Genomic DNA, 21611 nt, shown 5'->3' on the forward strand with positions numbered 1-21611 from the left:
GTGTAATATTCGGTTCCATCAACAAGAAGATGCAAAGTCTGATTGTCTTCACACAAGTGGTGAAGTTATGATTTATTGTCAAAAAAAAATAGTCTTTTATAATGGTTCAGTGCAAAATAAAACCCAGCCATCGACTCCAGTGCTGATGTTGAATCTTGAATATGTCAGTTCTTGTTGGTTGATTTCCTGGATATGGTTTTATTTGTGTTTGCATACTTATGCCGATCATTCCTGTCAAGGACACAGAGTAAGCAATGCCATCGTTATGTCGTTTTTCAAAAGCTTTAGACTGTTCCATATTTTTATGTAGGACAGTGTGTGACACACCTGCTCATTTTGACTTTGCTCCTGCAACCTAGACCTCCCTCCCAATGAATGCTGTGAGCTGACCTTGTCATCATACCGCCGCAGTTTACACATGGCTTACCATTACTGAAGGGCTGCCAGCAAAGTTAGACAAAGAGAGTGAATACAATGTTATTTCAGTAAAATCTTCAAATTCCCAATACAATGTTATTTAGTCTTTGTAACACAAAGGCAGCAATACAATATATGCAAATAAAGCTTTCTGCTCTGAGATAAAAAAAATTTTAAATGAAAGGCTTTAATTAACCTGACCTTCAACCGGAATTAAAACTGTTCCCTTTCTTTCTCTCACTCACACACACACACACACACACACACTCAGAAGCTACACACAACATTCAGGCCATGGATTAGGTGCTTTTGCAATGCACACACAGGTCAAGCACATTTTCCGTCCATTCATTAGACAAACTGGAACATTAACAGTGGCAACAGAGAACATTACCACACCATTAAATGTTGACGTTGAAGGTAGAGGAGTACACATATTATGAATCGCCAGTATTCAACCGGATGCTCAGATACTGGTGCTCAGAGAGGAGTCTTCTCCGGTGCCTCACCTGTTCTTTGGCACAGTGGCCGCAGACCATCCTGGTGGCCAGCTCCATGGGGTGATCCTGATCCTCATCGTGACACACGTCACATGGGTAGACTCGACCACAGCAAGGGAACCTGAAAGCCACCATAGATGAGGTGGACGAAAAGAACATTCAAAACATGACATGGAGATTCCTTTACAGAGTAGACTTGAAGACATTTCCATGTTGTTGTTTTTTTGCACGTACAGCTGCCTTTTAAAATGATCCACCACTGTGGAGTGTACCACAGTGCTTGAGATGATCTAGCTGCACAGATTTGGGCTGCCTACCTAAGCCAGCGATGACTCTGTTTGTAGTGTCTGCAGGCCCCTTTGTCTGGCAGGGGCTTCCCTCCCTGGATGTCAGGGTGTCTATGTCGGAGAGGATGTGTTGTTGACTCACCATGCCCTGTTGGGGTAGGACACAGTAAACCTTTTACACAGTGTGTGTGTGTGTGTGTGTGTGTGTGTGTGTGTGTGTGTGGTTCCTGGAAGGAGTACTCTTGACGTTGGTACTGTTGAGGTCACTTTGCTCTACAATTCAGATAGTTTGACTATAGGAATACATCTAATGTGGTGCAAAGAATGGATGTATTCTAGTGAAGATTGCCCGTGCCTGTCTGCTTTCTAGAATGAGGCTGGATGAGCTGGAATCGGGTGCTGTCCACAAAGATGCTGAGTTTGCTGTGACAATGCTGGCAGTTGGTCTCCTTGTTCTGCCCATATGCCAAGTTCTGTGTGGAAAGAGCGACAGAGAGAGATTAGGACCACTGCCACTGAAGGCCCTGTGGCGACAGACATTTCTGTCATGGGATTCATATGAGTACAAACTATTTAGGTTACCACATGAAAACAAACAGGCCTTGATCACTTCGTAATTTCCTAGTAAACTACTAGCGGGGTGATGAAGTTGCATACAAAATCCTCCTGTAGAACATATTCTATAGACGCACTTTAATATTATGGGGGATAAACAACAACCATGCCATATCATTCAACCAACCAATCCCCTCTGAATCATCAGAAGCAGTGGACAGAGGAAAGATAGTGGTGCCACACATAGAACAGGTGAAATTACGGATCAGGTGCAAATCCGGATCAGGTGCAAATTCAGATGAGGTGCAAATTCAGATGAGGTGCAAATCCAGATCAAGTGCAAATTTGTGAATAAAGGAAAGGTCCATATGCTAGAATGAGAATAATATTGTCTTCACACCTTTATTGAGATGAGCAACACAAACCCCCCCCCCCCCCCCCCCCCTCACCTCCAGTGCATCCTCCTGGGAGCAGCCTAAGCATCCCACCACCAGCTCAGACTCCTGCAGCACCAGGTCCATGGGCACCACTCCACTCAGGTCCAGGTATCCCAGCACGTCGCTGTACTGGTGCAGCATGCCGGGGCGGAAGGCTGCGCTGATGTCTGCGCCACACTTCTCACACTGAGCCGTGCACCCCAGCCCCCCATTCACGGTCAGGTCCGACGCCACCTTACACCTGCACAGGGGGAGAAAATGATTTCTCATATTGGTTTCTGTTTTCTTTACAATTCCTATTTATTCCACAGCAAGGACTTTAGCAGGGAACAAAAGTAGCCAGTTTCCCTCACAACTACTAATCTGTGATATTCCCTGACAACTCCCAAGCTTACTTGCAAAAAACACCTATTTGCTGATGAAATGGAATGATAATTAGTACAAATAATTAGTAGCAAAAGTATCTTTTTTTGGGGGGGGGGGGGGGGTACTATGTGGTTGACAAACAAAAGGTTCTAGATCACACTTTTAAAACTTGGGCAGTGTAACATTGCAACATTGCATACTGTACTCAAAGGTCCAAGCCCAAGTCCTGTGTGACCTACATGAATTTCAAATCGCTGCATACTCTAAATAATGGGTCTTTCAGCACTGAAAAGAGGAGTAGGTTTCCACCATAGTGTGTGCTGATTGTGAAAACATGAATTGGACAAAATCTCATGAACTTTGCAAACCAAGGAAATAAATGGGTCAACAAATCTTTGTGGCTCTACTGAAGTTTCAGGCAATAGCGGCCATTTCCTGCTAAGCTGTCCGAGTAGCCCAGACAAGCGGAATAACATGGCATCACATTATCTAAGGTTTGGCCTACAACCCATTCAACCCATTCACCGTAATCCCTCACAATCCTAATAGCTATAACTCCATCTGTGTGTGTGTGTGTGTGTGTGTGTGTGTGTGTGGGATTCTGTGAGATTTTGCAACCTGTGCTCCACACCCAACTCACCTACTGCACTGCAGCGACACAGTGACCCGTCTGGCCACCAAGGTTGCAGTGCCCTCGCCAAGCTGTAAGCCCAGCAGTTTGACCTCTGTGCCCCTGCGCCGCTCGCCACTCTTCATGTTCTCCACCCTTCGGCTGCCACCCTCCTCCCCCTCTACCTCCTCCTCCTCCTCCTCCTCATCTTCCCCCTCAACATCGCTCTCTAATTCAGCCTGGGCCTCTTCGCCCTCCTCTTGCCTCTCCTGCTCAATTCCTCCACCCTCCAGACTGCTGGCAGTCCCAGAGGGTACCGGAGCTGGAGCTGAGGTATCAGAGGCAACCGGGGAGAGGCCAGAAGTGGAGTCTTTGCACACTGCAGCCTGTAGCTGCTGGTAGGGCACAAACTGGATCCCAGCCCTCTCTGCCTCAATGTCCTTCTTGAACTGTGGGGCAAAGAAAAAAAAAAAAAACAGATGAGTCCAAACTATGAAAGATGTGCTGCTCTCTCTCACAGATTCACAGGTGTCCCTCGTGTGGCCCCTGTCCTCTGAGTGACACCAACAAGAGGTTATCGGTCAGGTCGCGGAGGCGGGATGGGGGACTAGGGGAAAGCACACAAACCTGGTCGTCTCTAGGACAGTGTTACGTGATAGAGAGAGAGAGAGAGTTCACGCTGACCTCTGGATGAACTGTACAGGCGTACCTTCCTGGCTCCCTCGGTGAAGAGGCGCTCCATGCTGCGGTCCAACCAGCGCAGGAAGGGCCTGAAGAGCAGCTCCACTTTGCCCATCAGCTGGTTGGTGGCATACTTGGCTTGCAGCCACTCCGTGGACGCCTGCTGAATGTGTCTGACAAGATCATAAATAGCATGGAGAACGTCTCAGTGGGCAAAATGTTTACAATTCAAAACCATTGCCAACACAGGTGAAAATACTATTTTGTAGTATTTGTAATATAATATTAATATTGTAATTCCATAGCAATGTACATGAAGGACACACAATTACTGGTGACAGCAATGGCTGATTACAATGCAATTTAAACTAACTGCACATAGCACCATAGTGTAAAATCAGTCTGCGCTTTCTAGGACAGGTCTTCATTTTAATGTTATTTGCCATGTTTGGCACTCTCAGTCTTATCACTGTCATACAAGTATTGGACCTCGTACCCTTGAAAGTTGACCTAGTGTAACATGATAGAATGTGTTCAGTTTATGCTCTTACCTTCCCATTACCGAAGGCAGGTCTTGGTCTTTTGGGATGTCCACTGTGAACACCTAAAATAGTACAATCTGCCTGAATGTAATGCAGCAGTGAGCACATTATATTTACAGTGACTAATTAACCGGATGGTAGTGCCAGGGGCCAAATGTACAGCATCATATATGTCTGGAGAAAACTGGGTAATTTGGCTTAAATTCTAAAGGGACCAGCCAAATAGTTGTAAAGACTTACCTACAAGTAGTGGCACAGATTCAACCAGAAGAACACAAATGGTGTAGCTTGTAGTTGGGGAAAGGTCTTACAGGAAGGTGTAGCTTGTTTTGGGTATAGCTTTATCAGTGGCAGATTCTGTAGCTATTCCTGTTAGCTGGTCTTGTAGTAAAGGGACAAAGTCCCATCTGACCCTGTGAGACTAGGAGGACGGTGATGTGGTGTATGCATACCTCTTGAGGATAACTGTCTGGAAAGCAAACCATGACATCCAAATCCTTCAAATCAAAAGGCTGTAAAGAAAAGAAGACGAACACAAAGGTGTTTTTTGACAGACAGGTATGTGCTGGCAATAATGTGCAGAAAACATTTACTTGAACTGTCAAACTAACTGAACTGTTGAACTAATATTACGACCAATTAACTGTCCAAGAAATATCAGAAATGAATTCTGCTGCATGTACAAACATTATCATCACAAATGTCAACTAATTGTTACTTTGTGAAGAATAATACAAATATTAATCACTGCTGCCGAGAGCTCCAATGAAAACAAACATTATCCTATTAGTCTAGCAGGCAATCAAAAACAAATGGGGCAACAAAAGAAAGAAACTGAAACATGAATGAAAAGAATTGGAGCATTTCAGCCTAGTAATGGCCATTATTCAATGTTGCGAAGGAAAGTAGCTGGACCTTGACCTTGTTACCTCTGTTTGGAACATTGTGATCCACTGACTAATGTTCACTTAACCTCTTGGCTACCTAAGCCTAAGACCCATAGAAATGTCCAGGTTGCCTTAATCCTGCAGACAACCAGTCATTCTCATGCATTCAAATAAGAATTACCGGGTTAACAGACATGGGGCATATAGCTCAAGAATGGTATGTCAACTGTGCATAAACTTTACCCAGTCAGGATCAGTGGGCTGCACTGTGACCCGGTAGTATGTGACTTTGCCATCCTCTCGCTCTTGTACAATCAGCCTGTCTTTAGGGAACCGCTTGGTCAGCTGGTTAATTTCCGTGGCACGTAGCTGCTTAGTGACCTCCTCAGTTAGCTCGCTCAGCTTGACCTCCTGCTGCACCTGGTGCGGCCTGGCAACGGGAGTCCTCGCCCTGGCACCATTTGCCCCAGTAGGACCTGGTCGGTCTCCAACGGGCGGGAACTGCTGAGGGTGCACAAAGCGGCACCTGTCCTCCATGGCACAGAACCCAGAGAGGAAGTAGCGGCATGGGCGACTGGCACGCTCTCTGGGCTGGCTGGTCCTGGATGCAGGTGAGGGCTGGCAGGTCTTTTGTCTGGTCGTCTCCCGTGTGTCTGACACAGACGACGGACATGCTGGCTCCTGGCCCTCCGCCTGCCCCCCGTCTGCCCCACTTAGGGGGTTGTTCTCCAGGGTGCTCAGGGCCTGCTTGGCTTCCTCACCTCTTTGATGCAGGAAACGGCACTTCTTGCCAAAATTACAGTGCCTGCCCTGTGAGTAGAAGTGGCACACTCGTTGTGTCTGGGGCACAGCATGAGGTGGTCCCCTCAACACCCTGTTCTCTTTTTCTGCCCGAGTTGAAAGTGCAGCTGCTTGTTTGCCATTCATATCTGAAAATACCTATTTAAAAAAGCAAACAAAACATCACAATATGATGAAATAAACACTTTGCCATACAAATACCTAATGGATACAATCAACTATTACTAAAATTATATTCTTTAGCCTACTACATGGATGTGGGTCACTTTAACAGGATTGTTAAGGTCATGTTCTACGTGCCACAGAGAAATCCCCAAAAAATCTTAGAATCACGTCTTCCACTATTTTGTTATATTGCAAGTGTAAAATGACGAATATCAGAGAGCAACCCAAATGGCAGCAATATGATTTATGAATAAAGACAACTGGTGAATGAATATGGAGCTATTTGTTGTCACCATTTAGAAGCTAGAACATGCACAGGAAGATGAGGTATGAGTAAAATGGGAAAGCACAAAACCGAACTTGTACATGTTGTCAAACTTCCAAACGGGGTGGTTAGGGGTCCAGTGAGATTGTAATGTGTCATACATTTTTTTTCCTTTCATTTAATTTACTGACTGACTCGCTGAGTTGCTGAACCCCTGCAGATTTGTATGAAAACAAGTTAATGTGCATCACACTTGCAAGTCTGGCAAAATTAAAAGGATTTCAATCAACATCCAACTTAATAAAGACATTTTCATTCACTTCAGTGTGCCTTCAGTGTCATTATGACACTAGACGTGAGTTTTATCTGTAAAGCATGTCATGTCACATCACATCTGGCTGGCATCAAACTCCCAAGACAATCTTCTCTTCACAAACCAAACCAAGCGTCACAGACTGAGACTAATCTACAAGCAATTCCTGTCATGTCTACGAGATAACCTAACCCGTACATTTTAACGAACCATTCAAGTGACCCAGAATCAACAACATCCTAACAGTACTTGCTTGTTATGCACATGGACAAATTGCCCCAGTTTGGAGAAAGTACACAAGGCTGAGAGGATTTGGGTATATGCGAGAAAAACGTGACATCCCTTTAAGCAAAACTGTAAACAAGCTGTTAAACAGTGCAGGATCAGCAATAGTGAGTATGGTCTAAATACCCAAATACTTAATCACTGCAAGAAAATGCCTGCTTTAGGGTAATTCCATGTCAAATCAACAGATTTTGGAAAGTTTTTCTGACTGCAATTCGGATTTGCTTTATATTTTATGCCATTGTGTCCAACACCTAATGTGCAAAATGTTTGGCTTGTATCTTCTTTGGTTTCTGATATATGGAGGCTTTACAGAAAGGGTCCTGGCCTGCAAAACAATGTGTTGCTAAAAAATAGTGTAATAGTAGTTCCATTACTTTTGAACTATGCTTGATTGTTCTACAATATTAGATGTCTTTAACAGTTGCATATTTGCCAAATTGTGGCTTACTTTGTGGCTTTACTTAGCACTATATCTTCACACTGAGTCACATCCGATCTTTTACATTTTGTACTTTCTTGGCAACTAAGTGTATGTCTGAAAGAAATACTGAACTTCTGATTTATGAATCATTAGACATGGAAAAAAATATTTCACACCGATATTTCAAGTGTATATTGCCCATGTATGACAAGGTCTACCATAAAAACAATCATACCACCGGAATGAGCTTTAATTAGAAAATGCACAAAATGGTACCTTGAACCAAACTATATTAATTAAGGTGATGTTTTGTGATGTGTTTTGTTTACGTAGCCATGTGCTTCTGTTCCTTGAGTCTCTGACTCTCCTGATTCGGTTTATTAGCCTGGTCATTGTCTGCTTTGTTTTCACCTGTTTCTCATTGTATTTAACCAATGATGTTTGCCCTATTTGGTTCTCCTTGTGTTTTTAAGCCCAGGTTAATAAACAGAATCAGTGCATTTTTCTATTTTCACAAACATACTGTAGCATGCAAGGGGCAGCACCACTTCTGCACATGAGTATGAGAGTGTAGTTCCAATACTGGTAGTGAGTTGTTTTTAATGCTGATATTATTTCGTCTGTGTGTGTTAAAGAAGGGCAGAACGTAAGGCATTAATACTATAAGTTCTCATATCAGTCCATTATCAGTGAAAGTGTTATAAGACCTTCCTCCGGTTTCCTTGTTCTGTGTGTGTGCTCCACTGGCCAATAAAGTGGCACTCCCGAGATTCTGCAGTGTAGGCGGCACAGGGGCAGCATGAAAACGTAACTCTGTCTCGCTGTGCCTTCTTCCTAGCTTTCCACATTGGTGTCAGAAGTGAGATGAGCGCCACCCCGAGGAATGGAGGGAGAGATCCAGGAACTGCAGCAGGCCATTGAGCACACCCGCTGTCGCTTGGAGGGCCTGGCCTGGCAGAAGACTGAGTCCACTGGAGATTGAGACTGAGATGAAGATTTCGCTGGCGACCAAAGCCATGCTCTGTCTGGGTGCTGCGGCTATAGCATTCCACATTACCATCAGAGAAAACGGGTGACGGACCTCCACAGCACCGTTGACAACCCAGGGGTCTTCTGCACCACATCATTGCTGTCAACTTGTGGGCCCTCTGTACCGCTGCCACCAGCTCTAAGGCCCTGGGGGGTTGTGTCTTGTGTCTACGATTAGCATGTTAATGCCTTAGTTCAGCCCTGCTTTATATTGGCGTTAGTGTAAGTGCTATGTCTGAGTATAAGACCTTCCTCCTGTTCCCATGTTCTGTGTGTGATCCCAGTGGCCTATAAAGTAGCACTCCTGGGGTCGTGAGGTACAGTACATTGAGCATGGGAGCTGCATTAAAACTGAGATCTCTCTCTAGCTACACATTCTTCCCTGCTAGCTTGCCAAAGACAATGGCAATAAAAAATGCGTCAGAGTCTGAAAACAACGCCCACTGGAGGGGGAAACAATCTATGCAACCAAGGGCTGAAAGGCAATAGTGTTGCTTGATATTAAAGCAACACTATGCAGTCATCTGACACTTTTTGAGGTATGGTTCTATAAGCAAATAGTTTTGGTACCATCCTCAAATTAATTTTGATGGCATATGGTCATGTGAAAGACAGATGAACACCTGTGTCTTTCCCAATAGCCATCCAGGATATGCACTATGCAGTTCTGTGTTCCGGGCTGGAACACCTGGCAAAAATGGAAGAAAAGCTTACACTGCATGACATTGCCAGCTATACTGCCAAAAGACACCAGTTAGTGTGTTGGCAAGCTTTTATCAGTGCCAACTGGGCTGTTGGTGGTGTTTGCAAGGCTTTTGCATGCCTTTTAGGTAGTTAGCTTGCTAGTTTTGGAACAGAGCTACTTATGGCTGCTTTAACTAAAGTGATGATGGGACAAGCTAGCTGTTAGAAAACTAATGTTGGCTACGTGTTACTGTATAGCCTTCTGATTTACCCACATTCCACTATAACACAAATTGTATACTGTCAAAATACTTTATATTAATTTCAAAGAAATATAGTAGCCAAAAACTGACATTCGGATATGTGAACTATCAATGACAAATTGCTTGCTGCACACATACTGTCAGGACTCAGGATCCCCCAGCTTCTTCTTCCTGCAGATGCCTCACGCCTAGTATACACTTTTGTCTCCCAGGCCCAGTTTTTCGGTTCGGTACCTTTTAAAAAACGTAGTTCTATATTCTTTACCCTGTTGGTAATGCATCCCACCACACAGCAGCTTTAAGGCATTTTTTCAGTTGTGTGCTAGCAGACGAAAGTGACTAGGCGCTTTCATGCAACACAAAGTCAATGGAGAGCGATTGATTGTTTTCTCCTTTGGTGTTCGCTCTGTCTCTATGGGCTGTATCAATATCTAATCTAAAAATAATATTCGGTTTATGTAACGTTCACACATTCGTAACCAGACTCAGCCATAAACAAGTATGTAAGGTAACTAGACTCGTTGTGGATAGCAACGGAATAGCAGAACAGTCTTCTAAGTATGTTACCTTGATTTTCTTCGTACAAGACGTTTTCGTTCGGAAAAAGAAGACGGGTGATTAATCAAGTTATCGGCTGCAAAGACATACAATTTTCGTCTCCACATTTACAAATTACTATTTACAAACAACACGTCGTAGCTGTCACAACTTCAGGTTCCTCTTGTGTATGCTTCCAACATACCATGCACTTTGACCCATAACTCAATGGTCTTTTAAACGTTCACCAACACACGGTCCTTTTCCGCCCTCTGCTGTTAAGGAGTATGTCTTTTGCAGAAAAATCCAACAATCTGTGAGTGCGTCTGCAGCAATGATAACTACATTTGCCTGCTATAATTTGACGGTGAAATTGGGTAATGCTTGTTTTTTTTTCCTTTTAAAGTATTACCCGTGTATGTCGTTTGCTGTTCCATAATTAAGAGACGTGAAGGGGTTGTAAATATTTCATTACACATATAGTATAGCATTGCATCAGAGCAGACAGATGCTAGTGCATCTTCAAGATCGCAGATCGAGCTGAGGAAAGCCAAATAACAAGTAAGGGAAACTACGCTACTCTGCAAAAATGAACTTAAGCTTTCTTTGTGAGGTATTATCAACAGTTTATGACAAGGAGGACTCTATTCTCCAGCAGTTGTGGGACCACTTGCGGCTCTATCACTCTGACACCATGAGGTCCCCTCTCTTCCCTGTGGTGCTGACCGTGTTATCATATCATATAGTCTGTGACATAATGGGTGATAGGCGGCCGGCAGTCCAGCGCTTCAAGATCCAGCCAGGTAAAAGGCCCACTCTTGCCATGCTGCTCCACTGTGCAGGGGTCACCCTACGGAATCACCTGCTCCTGGTTTTCCCAGCATCTGTGGCTCAGTGGGCATGGCGACCGCCCGTTCCCATACCTGAACGGGCCCCCACCTTGTTGGAGCTTGCTGGTGGTGTGACTGGAAACCTCCTACTCTTTGACTTTCAGTACTTTATTTGGCATTTACTCCACTACAAGATCCGCTGGCTGTATGTCACCTTCCATGCCATCCATCACAACTACATGGCCCCCTTTGCCCTGGCTACACAGTGCCTGGGAGGTTGGGAGCTGGTCACTGTAGGCCTCTGGACCACCCTGAATCCAGTACTGCTGAGATGTCACCTGCTCACAACTTGGGTGTTTATGGTGGTTCCTGTGTATGTTTCAGTGGAGGACCATTGTGGCTATGACTTCCCCTGGTCCACATCGCGTCTTTTTCCATTTGGGTTCTACGGTGGACCAAGCAAGCATGATGTCCACCATCAGAAACCCAGCACCAACTTTGCACCCCACTTTAGCCACTGGGATCAAATATTTGGAACTCATGCTGACTTTAGCTTTTAAAAAGCTTGCTCTTAATCAGAAGAAGTAAAAGATTGCAATAACTATAAGTGATTGTTATATTCAGAGAATCAGAGTTTATATTCAAATGTAACAAATTCCCATTTTGCAGGTGTTTTAATGATATGTATGCATCATAAATGAAATGCTGTTATAGCTACAAGTGGATCTTTTGGGGAAATGTGTTGCTTTTGTAGCTGTCCTAATGTATTTGCAATAATATATACAGTGTTCAGTTATGTCGCACATTATGTAAATAAGGCTACCTTAAAGCTAAGTACTTGGCGTTGGCTGAATTCTATCTCTTGCATCCTCTGCCAGACTTGCCTTTTATTGTCGCTTCCATAATTGACCACTGCCATTTTGAGCCCACTGGTTGTTAACTGTATTAATTATATGACAATTAGAGTCACTTTTGTACTGTTCGCTTACAACATTGTCTGGCAGGCTATAGTCACTTCGAGCCATTTGTGTCTGGAGTTTTATGACGCAACTGTAAAATACTGTACAAAGAATTGACTTTTTTCTCGAAAGAGGTACTGGCCACTAGATGTCAGCAGCGACTAACACCATATGTGTAATTCGTGTAGATATGATCAGATTTATCAATGTAATTCTTTACACAATCGACTCTGTCAATGCTTATTAAAATATTTGTAAAATGTGCCTTTGATCAGAATTGTATAATATGTATATAGACCCTCACAGGCTTTATGGATTTCAAAGACCTTGCAACAAAAAGTGCATCACTATTATCCACAGGCACAGGAATGTCAACATGTAGGCTTATGAGGTCATCGCATCACATGTCCTGATTCAGCCGGTAGTAGCGGCGTTTGGATCAGAGTGGAGTAGAGGCTGTCGTGGCATGGGACACAACAGCCAGCCAGCCATTTTACAAGCATAGTAGCAACGAACATCTTTTCTGCAACATCTTTGGATATAATATATCGCTATGGGTCAGTGTGGTATTACTTCCTCAAAGACCGTCCTGGTCTTTCTGAATCTTATTTTCTGGGTAAGTCTTAGGTTTTATTTTTACATTTCTGAATAACGATGCGTCAAACGCTAAGCTAACGTTACTCTACGCAGCAAATAGCCTATTTATCACGGGCTAACTTAAACATTGTCTGGTTATCGGTGATTCCTTGCCAGCCACCCAGCAAGCGAACGAGGATGCAGCGCTCCTCAATATACGTTACCTAGCTAGCTAGCTGACTCAATTTTCATCTTGTCAATTAATAGATTAAGATACGTTTAAATATTTATACAATTTGTATCAACAATAAGATTGTGTTTCCATTTTTTTCTGTAGCGTAACCTTTAGCCACCAGTAACAATGGTTAATGTTATGTTGTCGTATCGTCATGTTAACAAAGCACAGAGTAAACAATAACGTGAACTTGATAGAAAAGCAAGCCTACCTGGTTAACCTTTGCCTTTTTTAGTCAGCTGGGAATTCGTTTTTCTAATCTAAGGTAGTGCCATGTGAGGCCGAATGGTTTACAGTTCTATGTTCTTAGCCACGGGTCCAATAGCTACTGTTAGCTTCGTGCCTTTGGTAATGTCAGAGACGGGCACCGGTAATGTTATCAAGAGGGCTAGCTAGCAGTGCTAGCAGTCCTCCTGTCTGCAGCGGACAAGCTGTGTCTCGACAGTAGTGTATCAGCTAGCTCTAACGGCAAGTGAATGTCAGCAGATGGAACTTAATACCAAACGTTTTGTAACATAGACAAGAGAACGAGTTGTTCAGAGGTCTGAAATCACTCAGAATTTCATGGAAGTGTGTACGGTGTCTGAAGGATTAAGTTGTCCGTAGTAGAAGACTAATGTTACCGCATAGGTGAGCCACCCGCAGCAGCAGCATCACCGCCACCACCGCGTAGCTTTTAAGATAATGAATTGGCTAGCTTGGCAGTATTTATCTGTGGTTTGGGCCACATTTTGACTTATTTTGTGTATCTGTGTAATTTAACTGTAAAATCGTATATGTAATAAGGGGTGGGATTACATACGACAGATTAAGTGGTGCTGTGACTTGCAGGTTGTTCTGCGATCGAACTAGCTGTTGTAATAGTTCCACTGGATGCAAAATGTCCGATCACTTCATGCTGAATTTCACACTCACTGACTTGATCACAGTGACAGAAAGAGCGAGTGTGACAGCGACTGAATTCGAGAAATGAACTCTTCAATGGGTCATATTCGCCAGAAATCCTAGCGACGAGGATGTGTTCAGCGTGTGCTGTGCTGTAATGGTGTTCCACGATGGGTTTTTGTACGCCCGCCACCTCCCACCACCTCCGATGACCACTGGTATCCCTCTTCGTTTTGAGTACTTAAAAAAAAAACTAGGCCACTGCAGTGCTTTCAAAGCACCCCTCTGCCCCTCCCTTCATATAGAGCGTTTGTTGTCATGACTTGGTGGTTGTTGGTCGATGCGTTTTTATTCAGCCTGGCAGTCCTCGTGTATGCATTAAGAGAGATAGACGTAGTTATGCCCTACAAAATAAGACTGTGGTGTTCAGTGAGACTTAGATAGTGCTTCTCTGCAGTTGCCAGACGATTAACTAGTAACTATTCAACCACCACATTTGGCATTTTACTTTTTTTCCCCATCTTCTAGGAAGTCAATTACAAACATTCCAATCAGGCAAGGTTCAAAAGATCCTAACATATATTTAAACAAAAGTTGAAGATGATTGTGGGAACACCTTGGGAGAGTTCCAGATCTCTCCTTGACTCTTGATAACATCAGGTTTCCTTATCAGTTGTTATAGCATTTTTCTGCATTTAAAATGAAGGACACATCAACTTGGTAGTTCCATTCCAGTTATTCTAGTATTTCAGGTAGTCCATTAACAAAGTATTTTGTGTGATCAGACACTTTTCAGGTAAAAGGTAATTCTAGGGATGCACGATATTGAATTTTAGCCGATATCCGATATGCCGATATTTACAAGCTCATTTTGGCCGGATGCCGATACCGATATATTCACCTCTGCTTTTTAATTATTGAAAAGTCTCTCCTGTACTAGAATTAATCTGTTATTATGATAGGGTATTGCTGTAGATACAGGACATTAAAAACTTGATTTGTATCATTTTAGAAATAAACATTCACTCATGAAACTATTGAAATGATTTCAAATATGGCAGATTTATTTATATTTTCACGTCACAATTTTCATACTTGAACAGTACCAACTTGAACAACTACACTCTGGAAATGCAACTTGGCTAACTTGGCAAGCTAACGTTGGTTAACTGACTTACAGTTTAATAACATCTGTCGGTAGGAAAACTGTATGATCAGGGAAAGTGTATTAAAACCGGATGTCGTCACTTTAAGCCGGTCTCTGGTTGGATAAAGCTTTTCAGCAGAAATGGACAAGGACCTTTACTTTTTAGTTGAGAAGTTGTGTTGATCGCCTGGCATGCAAACGATCGGTTTTCTTTAAATTATTATTATTTTTTTGAAGTTATACGGCTTATGTGAATAAAGCTAATTACACAACTTTTTATATGTCTACATTGACTCGTTTAGTTGTTCATGTGGTACACGTAGGTCTTAACTGAAGCTAACGCTTAGACCAACAATCCATTGGAACACATAGTAGCTAGCTAGCCTCGCTGCTAATAAGTCTAACGTTAGCATGCTGATATGAATAGACCCATTATAGTCAGGTGGCTTAATGCTCAATTGACTTGTTAACCGAACTTTTACGAAGTCATACAACTAAACACACAAGTGACTTGTTAACCGAACTTTTACGAAGCTATATGACCAAACACAAAGCTAGCACTGTTAATTCCGCTATAGCTAGCCAGGTCAATTAGCTCGCCTAAGATACTGCAATTTAAGCTAACCAATTACCTCATTTCCCCCAAAACCCATCGATTACATGTGTTTGTGATGTGTAACATATATCCTTAATCAGTCATTCAAGTTATTAACGTTTATTTACCGCTAGCGATTACACGACACAAGGGTAATTCAATCGCTATTAATGTTGAACTTCAACAACGTCACACAATATTAAAAGTCAGGCATCGGCATGGTTCCTACAGAATAAATCAAAGGTCCTTGTCCATGAGACCGGCTTAAAGTGACGACATCCGGTTTTAATACACTTTCCCTGATCATACAGTTTTCCTACCGACAACATCCCTTCTAGGATTTCTAGACTAATCTATGTAAGGTTATTGCCAAGTTAGCTTTATAAATTCCATATATGCAAAAGTAAGCCATGTACAGATAGCGTGGGCTAGTGACATAACGTTTCACATCCCGTCAAATGAGATCATCAACTTCGCTGGTGTCACGTAGCATGCAAGCTAACTAGCTAGTGTTGTCTAGCTAACTAGCAACTTATTAACTTCTATTAGCGCGCGACAGGTAATGTTGCAAAGCGTTGCACGCGGGTGGTCTGCATCTATGCATGCAACCTACGTTACGGCCAAGCTGTCGTCTCCTCTTCCATCTCCTGAAAAGTTTCCTGACAAATAGCATGTCAACATCCTCTGATACTGTGAAGTACTGCCACACAGCCGACGTGTTGAATTACGTTGTTGGCGCTCATAGTAACCAAAACATTTGCTTCACGTGCGCATAATTTGAACGTCACTTTATCGGCCAGGTACATCGGCAGAAATGTGCATATCTGCAGATGCCGATAATTAAGTTTTGAAGCTTTTATCTGCAGATACCGATGTCGTGCCGATATTATCGTGCATCCCTAGGTAATTATCATGCCTTTGTGGCATCAGGAGCATTTAGGCCTCAAAATTCTGTTCTCACAGGTTGCTCTGTCTGTTTCTGTAGGCGGCGGCTGGCATCCTTTGCTATGTGGGGGCCTACGTGTTCATCACCTACGACGACTACGACCATTTCTTTGAGGATGTGTACACACTCATCCCTGCCGTGGTCATCATTGCCGTGGGTGCACTCCTGTTCATCATCGGTCTGATTGGCTGCTGCGCCACCATCCGGGAGAGCCGCTGTGGTTTGGCCACGGTCAGTGGGACATGCATCACAGCAGAACCTTATAGAGATTAAAGCATTAAATTGGCCTCAACCCCCGTGTTCTGGAACACAGGACTCCCATCAAGGATGAAAGATTAATGTTCCTCCAGCCTACAAGTGATGCTGGATTTTAGTATTCTCTATCAGTTTTTTTTTTTTTTTACGCACACATACCTTTGCTAAATAATTCAGTTTTTCCAGAACCGCATGTTTCATGTGCACTTTGTTACTGAAAATACAACAGTGGGCTGTACAGTAAGCTATGTGTTTACATCTGTATGTAAAGCTCACATTGGGTCTGTACTGACCAAAAGTTCATTTAAAGGTTATAATCTTTTCACCATTGACAATGTCTTCATCCTCCTTTCCAGTTTGTTATCATTCTGCTGCTGGTTTTTGTGACTGAGGTGGCGGTGGTTGTGCTGGGATACATCTACAGAGCAAAGGTGAGGCCCCATCCTGAATAGTCTCAATGTTTGTCAAAGGTTGAGTTCCCACACCTTTCTTTGGTTTGAGGTGGCATTGTCGCATTGCTGCATCAGCTTGCCAAGGCACGTGTCTGCTATGGCTTAAACTGAGGTGGAGCTCATAGATCTTTATCGTTTTATCTACAGGTAGAAGATGAGGTGAATAGGTCCATCACAACCGTCTATAATGAATACAATGGAACGAACACTGATGCCCCAAGCCGTGCTATCGACTATGTTCAAAGACAGGTGAGTGTGGCTTTTGATTAGTGGGTTTAGCTGGTTTTCAGGTGCTTATCTATGACCACAGTGGAGGTACTTGTTAACCTAAAGTATGAAGTCAACAAGGCAATCTGCTCTTTGATTGTGACAAAGAACTGGTTTCTGAAAATGCCTCCAGCTTCACTGCTGCGGAATTCACGACTACTCGGACTGGAGGTACACACGCTGGTTCAACGAGTCGCGCAACAACAGTGTGCCACTCAGCTGTTGCAAACCCAACGTGAACAACTGCACCGGCTCCATGCTGCGTCCTGGAGACTTGTACCCTGAGGTGAGCAGTGAGTTACTAATGTGAAGTAACACACACATACACACACACATTTGCACACCTCTTCATTCTGATGGAAAAGCCGGAATAGCCACCTGCTTTTTACCCTCATTTCTTCCTTAATCCAATCTGCCACACCCTCTTCTTTCATCTCTAGGGCTGTGAAGCACTCGTTGTGAAGAAGTTAAAGGAGATCATGATGTACGTCATCTGGGCTGCTCTGACGTTTGCTGCCATCCAGGTAACTGATTCCTCCTCCATGGAAACAGGAGGTTAAAAACAATTAAACTTTTCCTGAACACGTTTTCTTTCCCTTTTTCTCGGGCAAACCAGGAAGACCTGAACTCAAGCTGTCACTTCCTGTTATCGTGTGTGTGTGACTGTCTGTCTGTCTGTGTGTGTGTGTGCGCGTGCGTGCTTGACACTTGATCTTTCCTGCCTTCTCTCTGGTGTGTAAGAGGTTTAGGGGCTCCCAGAAGCAGCAGCAGCAGTCAGAGAGAAGGGAGAGGGGAGGGACGCTCTCCGCACTGACCTCATTGTGTCAGGGCTCTGTGTCTTCAGTCAGTCAGATGAGAACAGTCATGAGGAGCTGCCACTTCCTGCCCCAGCAGGGAGGGAAAGAACCCCTGACTCACAGGGCATCTCAGGCCCTGCTGGCAAACAGTAAAACAAACACAGATCAAAAAGCCTCCCAGTGTCACAGTTAGCCCAAGCTGACACACATGTCCGCTGCTCCCCTGGCTTTGAGTTTAGAGGGAATGCGCAACATGCCAGGTTGTGGGTTCAGTTCACTACTCGCATTTGTTAATTTTTTATGCCAAATAAGCTGGCGAGCCCTTTCAGTTAGTCAGTATTTCCCAGAGATGGCTCCTTGGATAGAGGGATTTGTCATCACGATTCCTTGTGTTAGTTGTTTACTTAAGAGAAAGGAAGCTGTGATAAGAGGACATTGTTGTTGTTATTGGTATCGTTGTTACTGAGCAGAGCAGAGTCTGGGAGCAGCGGGAGTTGTGTTTTTGGAGCTGAAATGAAGGCTTGCTAGCTTGAAATGGCTGAGCAGGCAGAGACTGCAGCCCACACACAAGGAGAGGATTTAATTCGGGCGACTCACAGGAATGCGCTCACAGCTCGGTATTAAGTCTCCACTTCTTAAGCAGGGCTGCACACTGGACCCTCCAACTCCCATTTCGATTGCTTACACCCTCTCAACAGTGCATCAGCATTTAGTACTACTACTATTGGCAGTCATTTTAGTTTACTGTAGGTTTGTAAGTCATCCCTAATTCTGGCACTTGCTTCCTGATACAGCAGGTTCTAGAGCTGTCAGCATAGACTGTCTGTATTGTATGTGGATTTGCTGCAGCATTTCTGTGAGGAGTGCTTTTTCCACACAGCACAGGCGAGTGGTGATTGTAGCTGCCTGACCTGCAGTAATTCTAGAGGCTTTTTGCAGAGGAGGTTTCCCTTTGTTCTTGCTGATTGTGTGGGTGCGTGCAGTCTTTATCAGTGTGCCCCCCCCTCCCTCCACCAATCCCTGAGATCACAACAAACAGAATTGAAGCGGGCCAGGCTTTCTCCTCTGGCTCGTGTGTGTGTGTACATCACTGTGCTCTGACTATGCCAGTGATTCATCTGTCTTTATTATATGGGTGACTACAATTAGTGATCCTGATTCTGAGCTAAATAGTTGACATGTTCTCTCTGCCTTGTTTTGCCTTACTCTTCCATGCAGTTTTCTAACGGTCTGTCTTTCTCTGTTCTCTGTTGTTTCTGTGTTGCCCTGTCCCCTGTTCTCTCTCTCTCTCCTCCTCCAGATGCTGGGGATGCTGTGTGCCTGCGTGGTGCTGTGCCGCAGGAGCAGAGACCCTGCTTACGAGCTGCTCGTCACTGGAGGAACATATGCATAGAGCTGACATTTATATACACACACACACACACACTTTCACAGGCACACATACACACATATACCCCTAAGGTTTAAGATTGTGCCTGTGAGGGTCAGTGAGGCTTCTAGCCGTCAGTTTCGCTTTCCTCTGCTGTTGGCAGTAAACCCACCTTTCACTGAGATGCTCACTCTATACACTGGTGACGGGTGACCTAGTGACTATACTATTTATTTACATGCTGTATGTAAGATGATGTTTTATACTCACTACTTTTATTTGTTCTCCTCAAATGCTACAAGCCAAATTCAAAAATGGCAGTCAACACCCCCCCCCCCCTTTCTGTTTTTGAGACGAGGCATTGACACTGACTACTTTAATTTAGATTATTTTTATGATGGGGGTGGGGGGTGGGGGGGGGGGTGGGGTGATGAGAGAGCATCAGTCTTCTCTTGTGAAGGAAGGCAGCGCTGGAGGGAACTAAATGTGGAATTTCTGCTTTCCTCATGCGTCAGTTTGCACTATGTGTACGGCTTTTGGAATATTTTATAAATATTTAAAAATGACTTCATGTAAATAGTCAAGGCAGGGATTCCCCTCGTCTTGCTCTCCCTTTCTCTTTTTTTTTCTCACACAATCACTCAGATCTAACATCCTTGCGAGTGTGTGTGCGTCATTACAAAAATAAACGTGCTTGTCCTTCATTCTACCCAGCACAACCTCATCACCAGCATCTTTCTGTTCAGGAGTGCTGCTGTAGGAGTGCTTTGGGTCCATGAAAGTCATCTAAAATGTGTTCATACTGTATTCATAATCTTGTTCAGTTTGGAAACTGATATGTCTTTCAACAAAACAAATGTTAAACGAACAACAGAACTGAGAAGCAATTTGGGGGAGATCGCTTCTCTTTTGATTCAGACGGGCATCTTTGGGAATATTCTACATGCACTACATATTATGTACTAAAAATGTTACATTTTGTTACTGTTCTCTCTTTTTGTTGTCCTCCCTTGCTTCTTGTGTGGAGTTGAGTATACTGCTAAGGTGTAGATTTTAAAGTTGATTTTTTTTTTTTTGAGAAAAAGAAATGTAGCTTCGTAGAACATGAACGTTCAACTTAAGATGAATAGATTAAGGGGGGAAAAGACTTACTAAAATAAAACTTGTAAAATCCAATTCCAGATGGCCTCTTGTATTTTGTGTTTCAAGGTGTAAAAAAAAAAAAAAGAAAAAAGTAGAGGGAGGCTGAAGGGACCCAAGAATCGACATCAGCTGTTCATGTGCTGGTATTTTTAGTATGGCAGTCTGTTCTCAAACCATCCCCCTCTCTGATCACTTGATCATGGTCTCACAGTATCCCCAGCATAGAAACACATGACTCTGGTCTTGTCTTTTAAGATTCACCCCCCAAGTCAAACAAAGAGCATTGGCTGAAAGCCTTATTGTGCCAGGGGGTCTTTGTTCATATGCAAGACCAAACACACTTGTTCAGTGTGTCAGAATGGATAAGGGTTAAAGTTCAGTGCTTTCCCAGGCTGCCTCATGTTAAGTTAGCCTGAGGGGAATCTGTGTGTGAGGGTGCTGTTTCTTTCATGCCGCTGGAGGAGTGGTTTAGGGGAGGGAACCTCCTGCACATATGCAGCTGTCACCCATCCGACCTCACTTGTACCAATGACTTGACCTGTTAAATGATATGGTACATCGCTTCTCTGCCTTTTGGCTAAGAGCACCTGAAGAAAAAAATCTGTTTGGTTTAGTCTCAGAAAGTCAGTTTTTGGCTACCTCCACCATAGATCTGATACTCTGAGCATTGGGGACTTTTTCAAACTTGTATTTGTGTCTCTCTGCAGACATGGCAGGCCTCTCGGATCACCAGTCTCATGAGAGGTGGGACACCTGATACCTCAGACACAGGTGGATCAGACTACACGGTCATCTGATGCAGACAGCGCATGTAGAGGGTGTGTGTGTGTGTGTGTGTGTGTGCACACACGTTGAACTCCGGTCATTGTTTCCAAGTCAGCTGTCCCCAGGCTGGGTTGCAGAAATTCTTCTGTATGCAGACGTGCCTACTGCAGCACTCCACACACTCGTCTAGTCTGCCAGGTCAGGGTGTGTGTATGTGCACACACCTGCTGGCAGGCTACCTTAGTAATGACATTGAAACATGCTCAGTCATGCCTGTAGGGGTTTTCTACTGCCTCATATTTTAGAAGAGGAAGTACAGTGTAAATATAGTGACCGTTTCGG

General features: G+C 43.8%; 3 protein-coding genes across 4 annotated transcripts; 2 read left to right on the forward strand and 1 right to left on the reverse strand.

The window, feature by feature from the left end:
* Positions 1–37: 37 nt before the first annotated feature.
* si:dkey-24l11.2 (uncharacterized protein LOC100034462 homolog) lies at positions 38–12939 on the reverse strand. Of its 2 annotated transcripts, none has more exons than XM_031564453.2 (12): positions 12860–12939; positions 5526–6221; positions 4848–4907; positions 4405–4457; positions 3882–4026; positions 3203–3621; positions 2209–2437; positions 1560–1677; positions 1235–1352; positions 927–1038; positions 328–440; positions 38–231 (listed from the first exon to the last, which is right to left on the reverse strand). In XM_031564453.2, exons 2-12 carry the CDS (start codon positions 6207–6209, stop codon positions 165–167), a joined length of 2118 nt encoding a protein of 705 aa, XP_031420313.1. In that variant the 5' UTR covers positions 6210–6221; positions 12860–12939; the 3' UTR covers positions 38–164. The 2 variants fall into 2 exon arrangements, with proteins under 2 accessions (XP_031420313.1, XP_012689094.2); XM_012833640.3 differs by lacking the exon at positions 12860–12939 and adding an exon at positions 10079–10237.
* On the forward strand, positions 10361–12202 carry ch25hl1.2 (cholesterol 25-hydroxylase like 1, tandem duplicate 2). The gene has a single exon (XM_012833560.3). It carries the CDS (start codon positions 10638–10640, stop codon positions 11436–11438), a length of 801 nt encoding a protein of 266 aa, XP_012689014.2. The 5' UTR covers positions 10361–10637; the 3' UTR covers positions 11439–12202.
* Positions 12269–20537, forward strand: tspan3a (tetraspanin 3a). Its single transcript, XM_012833633.3, has 7 exons — positions 12269–12453; positions 16261–16452; positions 16833–16907; positions 17076–17177; positions 17329–17481; positions 17636–17719; positions 19293–20537. The coding sequence occupies exons 1-7, from the start codon at positions 12391–12393 to the stop codon at positions 19383–19385; spliced, it is 762 nt and encodes a 253-aa protein (XP_012689087.1). The 5' UTR covers positions 12269–12390; the 3' UTR covers positions 19386–20537.
* The last annotated feature ends 1074 nt before the right edge of the window (positions 20538–21611 follow it).

Source organism: Clupea harengus, chromosome 3, assembly GCF_900700415.2.
Source record: "Clupea harengus chromosome 3, Ch_v2.0.2, whole genome shotgun sequence".
NCBI classification, from domain to species: domain Eukaryota; kingdom Metazoa; phylum Chordata; class Actinopteri; order Clupeiformes; family Clupeidae; genus Clupea; species Clupea harengus.

Excerpts from the sequence above, each read along its gene's own strand:
- tspan3a (XM_012833633.3), top strand. The coding sequence starts at position 12,391 with ATGGGTCAGTGTGGTATTACTTCCTCAAAGACCGTCCTGGTCTTTCTG. Across the intron at positions 17,178-17,328 it reads TCGACTATGTTCAAAGACAG|CTTCACTGCTGCGGAATTCA; the intron begins GTGAGTGTGGCT and ends AAATGCCTCCAG. Across the intron at positions 17,482-17,635 it reads CTGGAGACTTGTACCCTGAG|GGCTGTGAAGCACTCGTTGT; the intron begins GTGAGCAGTGAG and ends TTTCATCTCTAG.
- ch25hl1.2 (XM_012833560.3), top strand. The coding sequence starts at position 10,638 with ATGAACTTAAGCTTTCTTTGTGAGGTATTATCAACAGTTTATGACAAG.
- si:dkey-24l11.2 (XM_031564453.2), bottom strand. The coding sequence starts at position 6,209 with ATGAATGGCAAACAAGCAGCTGCACTTTCAACTCGGGCAGAAAAAGAG. Across the intron at positions 4,027-4,404 it reads CTGCCTTCGGTAATGGGAAG|ACACATTCAGCAGGCGTCCA; the intron begins GTAAGAGCATAA and ends TGATCTTGTCAG. Across the intron at positions 1,678-2,208 it reads CCCAGGAGGATGCACTGGAG|AACTTGGCATATGGGCAGAA; the intron begins GTGAGGGGGGGG and ends CTTTCCACACAG.